This window comes from Wyeomyia smithii, chromosome 2 (genome assembly GCF_029784165.1).
Source record: "Wyeomyia smithii strain HCP4-BCI-WySm-NY-G18 chromosome 2, ASM2978416v1, whole genome shotgun sequence".
Taxonomy (NCBI): Eukaryota; Metazoa; Arthropoda; class Insecta; order Diptera; family Culicidae; genus Wyeomyia; species Wyeomyia smithii.
In genome coordinates, this window is record NC_073695.1 from 113,905,536 (window position 1) to 113,914,811 (window position 9,276).

General features: G+C 43.4%; 1 protein-coding gene across 1 annotated transcript; it reads left to right on the forward strand.

The window, feature by feature from the left end:
* Positions 1-5,448: 5,448 nt before the first annotated feature.
* On the forward strand, positions 5,449-8,058 carry LOC129719831 (uncharacterized). The gene has a single exon (XM_055671240.1). The coding sequence runs from the start codon at positions 5,449-5,451 to the stop codon at positions 8,056-8,058; it is 2,610 nt and encodes an 869-aa protein (XP_055527215.1).
* Positions 8,059-9,276: the final 1,218 nt, after the last annotated feature.

Below are 9,276 nucleotides of genomic sequence, written 5' to 3' on the forward strand. Positions count from 1 at the left end.
TCGAAGCCGAATTATCAGGTGACATTGGTTTACGGGTTAGTACACTTACACTATGTTAAACATAAATACAAAATAATTTGACAAACAAAAAATAAACTAACAACAATTAACAGAAAAGAGCCAGAAAAACAAAAAAACTACTTTACTTAACGTACCTTACATACTAAAATTTTACATCTAATATTTAACTCTACAAACCCACACCACAACGTCTCACATTCGTTACCGTTTCATGTTAACAAAATGTCCGGTAACAAATTACGGGGCTAGCGATACGATCCTACTGACCCTAACAGTCTCTCCCGAGCCTCGAACATACGACGACTGGCTTGTAAGGCCAGCATCGCACCTCGAGAACAGCTGGGAGATGATAGGACCTTATACAGATAGCTAAATTCGAAAACGTTGATATTATTGCCCAAAAGTACTTCAAATAATATTAAAAAAAAACATCAATAATTTTCGCCTTTTTTCCTGCGCACCCTGCAGAAAATCAAATTTGAAATCCTGCCTTGAAAAACTTGATTTTACAAAAGAGCGTAATTTCAGATCTTTTTAAAGAAAAACAGGTTTTCTAACAAAAAATTCTTTGTATTCTACACTGTTTTGTCTTCTTTGCTCCTTAACCCTCTAGTGCCCAAATTAATTTTTAGACGGACTTTGAAAAAATCACTATGAAGCTTTATAACAATTTAAGTTCTTATTAAAGCTTTTTAGAGGTTCAACCGAAGACCGTCTGAAGGCGGCACTGGGCACTAGAGGGTTAAGGTTAAACGGTGTTAAAGTCTCAAATCCATCAATTTGAATTTTCAAAAGCACAAAACTCGGTAATAGTTAATGCGTCACCTGTGTGCTTTTGAAAATTCGAAGTGTAAGCTGGAAGTCGACCATTTGTGGCTTCAAAACCGTTTCACCTTAAAGACCATGCGCCTCTATGGTAGTACGGTATTAAAGATCTTGTTTTTTGAAATTCATTTCGTCTAAATTACATTAAAATTTTGCAACTTTTTATTTGCTGCGCACCAACGTACAATAAAGTGACTTCAGAGCAAAAATGTCCGTGAGTTCAGAAACGTGACGGCGAATAAACCCCGGCAGAAAGAAAACTTAGGCAGCTATAATCCCGATGTAATTGTTGAAGTTGAGTTCTTTGTCGATGGTCACTCCGAAATCACGAATAGATGTGACACGATGGAGCGCTTCAGATCCCATACTGATGATAGAGGATATAATTATTTATTTTGTACTGTTTATACGCTTACCATTATCGTCACACCAAATCAGCAGAGTGTTGATATCTTCCTGAAGGGCGGTCATCCGGAGACGCAACTACACGAAATACTCTCAGGTCATCGGTGAACACAAGTGGGTACAAATCATTATCGTAAAAGTCAAATAATTGTGGTCCAAGAACACTTTTTTGAGGTATGCCAAACGTGATGCAAATAGAGCGGGATCGAGAATAGTTGACCGCAACATATGAAATGTGATCTGATAAGTATGATAGAATCCAGTCCAAAATCCGTTTTGGAAAGCCGATATGCTCAGTTATCTCGATGATATGATAGTGGGACACGATATCGAATACTTTCGTAAAATCAGCATACACCACCTTGATTTGCCTTCTCGTTTTTATTTTCCGTGACAGTTCGGTAAAATAGCACATCAAGTTGTTGTAGCTCAGCGGTGTCCCATGAAACTGTGCTTGCTATCGGATAATAGAGGATCTGCTGCCGTTTACAGCACGTTGTGTATAAGTTTTTCGAATATTTTACTCAAACAACACAATAAGGAAGTACCACGGTAGTTTCTTAAGCCAAGGTTTTGTGAACCCAAAACGTCGTAATCGCAGTCTTCCTACCGTGGCAACGTCCAAACTCCGGTATGGTTGGTCAGTATGGTCAAAAACGTTGGATACTTCTTGTTACCGCGGTAACCTAGGAAGTACCTACAGGCTCATGTGCCTGAAGGTCGCGTCGTGGCAATATGCATTCTGGCTGGCATGATGTCTCTCAGCATCAACCTCAAAGAGGAGGTGGTACCTGGAATGGTCCAATTCTACCAAAGGTAAATAAACACGTCGACTCATCCTGGCGATGTCCGGAGGGATCTAGAAGAGCCACGGGAAATAAGCTTCCATCTATCACAGATCCTGTTAGGCCACGGCTGCTTCAAGTAGCACCTGCATAGAGGCCGTTCCTAAAACACGTGATCATATTTTGATCACTTTTTATACCCCCGTAAACCCCCGTGGTCTTTTGGTTAACACTTCCCCCTCCCTCCTACCGACTGTAACCACGTGGTCTTTTCATTTGTCAACTGCCAAAAATTAACTTAAATTTTTACATTTTCGTTATTAACTTTTGGTATCTACATTCTATATTTCTTAAATGCAAAAGCTTCATTCTTGACTTGGTAGCAACAATGAATTATAAGTCAGGAAAAAAGACCACGTGAGTGGTCTTTCGTGGTCTGTTGACAACCCCCCCCCCCCTTCCGTCCTTTTCTTCATGACCACGTGGTATAGGAACGGCCCCATAGACACGAATCAAAAGGGCTTGGCCATGAGGTTGGTGCAATCAAATATTGAAGTGAGCTCCGAGATTAAGTTCATTTCACACGCCAAGTTCCCCTAGAAGCTACTGCTGTGGCTGACAATCAGCGAGAACGGGATGTCAAAAAAGCTCTTTTTTCGCTCCAGACTGGTCAGTAAACGGGGAAATTTGTTGTACGAAGTGCCTGCCGGAAGTTGCGGTGTTCATCAAAGGGGTGAAGACGCGGTGTTCTGGTCGAATCTGGGGTCGGCCTACTACTTGAAGGGATCGTTGAAGGAGATGGAGCGGCCAAATATCGATGTGGTGCCCATGTCGGCGAACTTGCTCAACATCTCCCAGCTGCAGGAGACTGGCGGGTTTTAGTGGATCGATTTTGGCAAGCCCAATCCCACTCCCTGAGTTCCCTTTTCGGATGTCTGGTTACAAATTTCTCCCCACCTTGAAAAAAAAAGGCCGAGGTGATCCTGGAAAAATTGCCAGACGAACATTCTCACAACAGCGACGATTTCTCTAGTACGGCAACTTGACTGTGAGCGAGGTAAATTATGTTGTACTACTGGAATCAAAAGATATTACCGGAGAAAAATTGCTCAAATTGCATTCATAACGATTTGGAAGACCTCCTGTCCAAACTGGCATACAGGAACGAGATGACTGTTGGACTATGACGAGAAGATTGATAGCTTCCATAAGACATACGAATGTGCATTTCGATGCTGAGTACTGATGGAGGGGCTTCAAATCGAGGAGAGGGGGGTAACATTTTACCGTTCGATAGTCTCCGAATTTCAGAAACAGAAGTCCTTCAGACCATATTTCGGAGTCCAGAACTTTCTGCTTGAACGATGGGTCCGATACAATTTTGAATGATACGAGAAAAATTATGCGAAGGCTATATAGTAGCTTCCGAACGGAACCATTAGCGATAAAGCCAGATTCTTTGATCTGCTTCGTTTGTGCAAACAGCTACCGACATAACGTTGTCAAACGGTTTTTTGCTACCCACGCGACAGCCTTCCACGAGGACGCTTTGCACCCCTATGGTGAACTACTGTGGGCCATCGAAGACTAGCTACAAACATTTGAAATCGTGTGGGGTTAAGCGTGATTTTGTTTATAAAACCATCGAAAGGTCCTTTTTGGTAGACCACAGAAGATCCAATAGATCAAGATCAGCGAGGATGCCGCAAGTCGTTTAATTTCTCCGTCATTGGAGTCATTGGAGTGCTTCGAGTTATCGTGTCATGGGATGAGGCCGGACAAGCTGTTTACCGCCGAGAGATCCATACCGAACCCGGCGTGGATCTGCTGCTTCCTATTTATATTGACTGCTTCACCACCAGTGACGTACGCTGGTTTTTGCTACAATTTCCCGTGTGCTGCTAGTAATCGGCTGCTGATAGACGCCGTTATTGTTGATGGAGAATAGCTCGGCCGACGTGGCGACTGACGTGGACCATGTTTGTCGGTGAATGGACCAACCGGCCATCGCTCTACTCAACCATCGTTCTACTGTCCCAGTAACCATAGATGTTCAGCAAATACCCAAAACCGCAAGTGAGATCCTAAATGTTAATCTATTACAATAAACTATGTTTTAAGGAAAATTTGTATTGCAGTATGTTACTATATATATAGACTCATATAATTATATATTTCACACAGTTTTTGACCTTGCTCATCGGTCTCGCAAAAGAAGTCATCAATCGTCGGTCTGATTAGTTTCGGTGTTCATAATGTTCGTTGTTGATTTCGAGCAGACCAACGTTGATAGACTCCGCTTTGGTAACCCTCACCTTGATAATCGACAGTGAGAGAGTCGAAGAACCTCCTCATTGAGGTAACTAGTCAGGTTTGATGAAGTGAGGTCACAGCCAATTAGGTGAAGTGAGGTTACAGCTAATAGCCCCTCAGGATAAAGCTTCTTTCTTCTCTCTATATCCTTACTTCCCGCTGAGCAGCTAAGAGCTATCAGTTTGGTAGAAATTGTTTTGTTTTTTTCTTTTAGATAAAAATTCTTAGATAAAAATGAATAGCCACCAAGCTCCGCAGATCTTTACCAAATGGACTATTTATTTCGGGTTAGGACCAGACCAGAAATGCCGAAGCTTGCTGGTTACAAGGTCTCTCACATGGAACAGTTTAAAATGGTTATCTAGAAAATCTGGGAAGAAATATTTATGGATTCCATGCGTGCCACCTGCTACAGCTTCGAAAAACATTTGAAGCTGATGATGCTAACAAAGAGAGGGGTTATTTCAAAGCATCTGCTGTAAATGTTCACTCTGAAAAGTGTTGTTCGTGACAATTCGATCGAATCGGCACCACTGCAGTAACGAGCATAAAATCGATCATCGCTATTATCGTTTCGTCAGTTTCGAATAGTTCCGAGTATTATATTGTATCGAGTGCACACACATACATTGCTGCAGCATCAGTACCGAAGTACCGAAAACACATATGTAAATACACTTGACTCTTTGCTATACATAAGAAATGTACATATAAGCCAGTAGATTTTAGCGCGAGTTCAGTTCTCGTTAGACAGTAGAATAAATTACATCGTTGAGAAGCAAGTTAAGCAGTAAAAGTTTATTCCGAAAGAATAGTCCCGCGGAAATCGGTTACCGGTGAATTTTTCTTTGGCTCCGCTGTATAAGGAGCCGGACAGTGTCGAGTTTCGCACATCAGACGGTCCTTCGAACCGGATTCGACCGATTGAAGCGAGCTAGGAGAAGCAGTTTTGATCAAAAGCGACAAAGGTAGGCGATCGTCTATTGAGCTTGAGCAGCGCGTGATAGTTAAATAAAATCGAGTGCCATTGTGCGAACGCCGATAGAAATTCTACTGTATCGCATTCAACCGCGTGGTCGTGAGCACAAAGGAATTTGCAATGGCCGCCGCTGAGAAAAAAGCCGCCATTCTGTCGCTACGGAGGACGCTGAATGCAATTCATCAGCGTGCCTCAAAACTTTTGATTTTGGCGAGCTCGTTTAAAGATGAAGATACGTTGATTCTCAAAACTCGTGAGCAAGTTTTAAAAGAGATGCTAATGACCTTTTTTGAGCCCGGAAGCAGGCTGTACGGGATGGTAAAGGATGATGAAGTGTCGTCTCTTGAGATGGAGGGTGAAGAATTTTACGATTTGTTGAGCGAAATTAAGTACCAAATTACGAAACGCTTAAAGCCCCTACCCGTCGCCCCAGAAGCTAGACCCTCTCTTGATGCAAGTTTCGCCCAAAAGCCGTATCCCGATTCTTGCATAAAACTACCGGATTTTTCGTTGCCGCGATTTAGTGGCCATTACGAACAGTGGTTGTATTTTCGCAGTCAGTTCAATCTCCTTGTCCGTCGTAATGACTCGTTAAACGATCAACAGCGGTTGCATTATTTGCGGTCATGTTTGTCTGGGGAAGCTGCTACTATTGAGACGCCCGAAGAAATGTTCGCATCTTTGTGGATGGCATTGGAGGCACGTTACGAAAATCGTCGATGGTTAGTTGACCGCCATCTTGCAGAAAGTTTTCTGCTCAAGCCACTCCAATTTGAATCATCTACCGGGTTACGAGAGTTGGTTAACATTGTGCAGAAAAATCTCAGAGCGTTGTCGTCGTTAAAATTGCCTCTCGATACTCTTTCCGAGTCTATGATAGTACATGTAGTTGCGTCTCGGCTTGACAAGCAGACACATAAGGATTTCGAATCGCATGTGGTAGGTACCAACCTAGTAAAATGGCAAGAAATGGTCGACTTTTTACAAAACCGTTGCCGAATTTTGGAAAATTTAGAGCAGGATCACAAGGTAGCGTCTCGCAGTAATAGTAATAGTATCAAACCATCTGGAGGTAAATGGAAGCCGAATGTATTGGTGAGCTCCAATCGCGATTATGATAATAAAGGAAAATTTTCGTGTTTTGATTGTTCGGGTGGGCATTATATCAACGAATGTCGCAATTTTTTGTCGAAATCCCCAACCCAGCGGTTTCAGCGTGTGAAGGAGCTTAAGCTGTGGGTTAATTGCTTTAGCAATCGGCATGTGGTCGTAGCTTGCAAAAGTAGCTTGTGCAAAGAATGTGGTCTGCGCCATAACACTCTGCTACATTTCGATTCGAAACCAGCAGACGCGAGTACAGAAGTGAAATCTAATTCCGAAGCAAATAAAGTAGCTAGAGCAGATTCTGCCCGTGTCGAGCTGTGTACTTTGATTCAACCAGTCGTATTGGGTGAAAAAACAAACCCCGTCTCGATGGATTCGCCCGGACCAGAGGCGTTTCGTTTTCCGAGCGAAGGGTTATTCAATGCAGAGTCGAAGAAAGTCCAATTGATCTCGGCTAATGATCAAGCCTTGTTACATACTGCGCTGGTACTTGTGCGCAGTGCCAGTGGCGAACTGCAAGAATGTCGAGCGGTCCTTGACTCGTGTGCAATGTCGACGTTTATGACAACTGCGTGTGCGAAGAGATTACGGCTGAAGACCCTTTCGTCAGATGTGTCCGTTGTCGGATTTGGCGGAGCAGGAAAAAAGCTCACGGAATCGGTTGTAGCTCACGTCAGTTCAAAGTCGTCCTACTTTGAAGCGTCGGCTGAGTTTTTAGTTACCCCAAGAATTACGAACAAGTTACCCTTGCATTCGTTCAGCATTGCAAATTGGAATATTCCCGATTGGATCGACCTTGCAGATCCGCAGCTCAATAAAACGGCAAAAATCGATATTCTCTTTGGAATCGTTGAATGGGACAAGATGATGTTAAGCAAGAGCTATATTTTGTCGAAAGAACTTCCCACTTTTCGACAAACAGTTTTTGGCTGGGTTGCCGGTGGTCATGTAAAGGAACGAGATCGTTACCCGAAGGTACAAGCGCTTGCGGTGACGAACGAAGAGCTGGATAGTCAAATCTCGAAATTTTGGTGTATCGAAAATTATGGTTCCGAAAGTCAATGGTCAGTTGAAGAGCAAGCCGCTGAAGATCATTTTGTATCGACTCATAGCCGTGATCCTTCTGGCCGATATATCGTAGCACTACCATTCAAAGACGAAGAAAGGGCGTTGGGAGATTCTAGTCATATGGCTCATCGCAGATTTCGTCTGCTGGAGGCAAGACTTGCCAAGGATGCCAAGCTTAATGCCGATTATAAGCAGTTCATGCAAGAGTTTATCGATCTAGAGCATATGGAAAAGGTTGGTGTATTTAATCCAGTAGAGCCGCAATCGCAGTTGCAATATTTCATGCCACATCATGCAATCAAACGACCCGATAGCAGTACAACAAAGTTGAGGGTGGTGTTTGATGCCTCGGCCAGAACTAGCAATGCAACATCGCTGAACGATCAACTAATGCTGGGACCAACATTGCAACCTCGGCTTATCGAACTTATAAAGCCGCGATTACATCGGATGTTTCGAAAATGTTTCGACAAATTCTTGTACGAAAGGAAGATCGTCGGTTCCAGTAAATTCTGTGGAGGTCCAGTCCCGAGGAGGAAATCGGTGTTTATCAGCTAACAACAGTCACGTATGGTACGGCAAGCGCGCCGTTTCTAGCAGTTCGAACGTTAATGCAGATTTGTGAAGATGAAGCAGAACAGTATCCACTCGCAGCAGAGGTTGGTAAAAAGACAGTTTACGTCGATGATGCTCTTTTTGGCGCTGATACGATTCAAGAGGCACTTGAGATAAAAAGACAGCTTGTGGGTATGCTTGGAAAGGCAGGCTTCGAGATGCACAAATAGTGTTCAAATTACAAAGAAGTGTTAGCTGATTTGCCAGCGAAAAGCTTGGAGCAAAAGGTGTTCTTGAACGAAGATGGGCGAACCAAAACTCTCGGGTTGAGTTGGCAACCAAGTGACGATGTATTCAGTTTCGAAGTAACGTCGATCGCTTTTCATGAAGGTGTTAATACTAAGCGAACAATCTTGTCGAATATATCTAAGTTATTTGACCCTATTGGGCTAGCAGGACCAGTAATAATGACGGGCAAACTTATTATGCAAAGGCTATGGCAAACGAAACAGAATTGGGACGATACACTAGCGCCAGGTTTGGAGAATCTGTGGAACGAGTATCGACGACAGTTGCTGGCGATGAAAACGATTCGAATTAGTCGCTGTGTGCTTCCCTTTACAAAAACAGTATTTGTTGAACTTGCTGGGTTCTGCGATGCTTCTCAAAAGGGTTATGGCGCTTACGTGTACTTAAGGTCTCGCAATTCGCAACGTCAAGTTTCGATACGATTGTTGTGCTCTAAATCTCGCGTCGCACCTCTCAAGGCAAATCAAACCACGATTCCGCGCTTAGAGCTATGTGGAGCCCATTTGCTCGCTCAGTTAGTAGATAATGTTAGACGATCACTACCAATCACCATAAATCGAGTTCGGCTTTGGTCGGATTCCACTATTGTACTCAGCTGGATTAACACTTGCCCCAGTAAGCTGGATGTATATGTATCGAATCGAGTTGCCAAAATTCAGCAGCTGGGGGACCCCAGTATTTGGTCTCATGTCGGCACACAACAGAATCCGGCAGATTTAGTCTCACGTGGAATCATGCCTGAGGAACTCGAGGCATCCGAACTTTGGTGGTGTGGACCATCATTCCTTAGAAAGAGCGACGTCGTCTGGCCGAAGGAAGTGCAGATAGATTCTTCAGATGAGCTTCCAGAACTAATCGAGATTATAGCCATGCCCAAGGATGGAAAAATCGTATCGCAAAACAATCATTCGG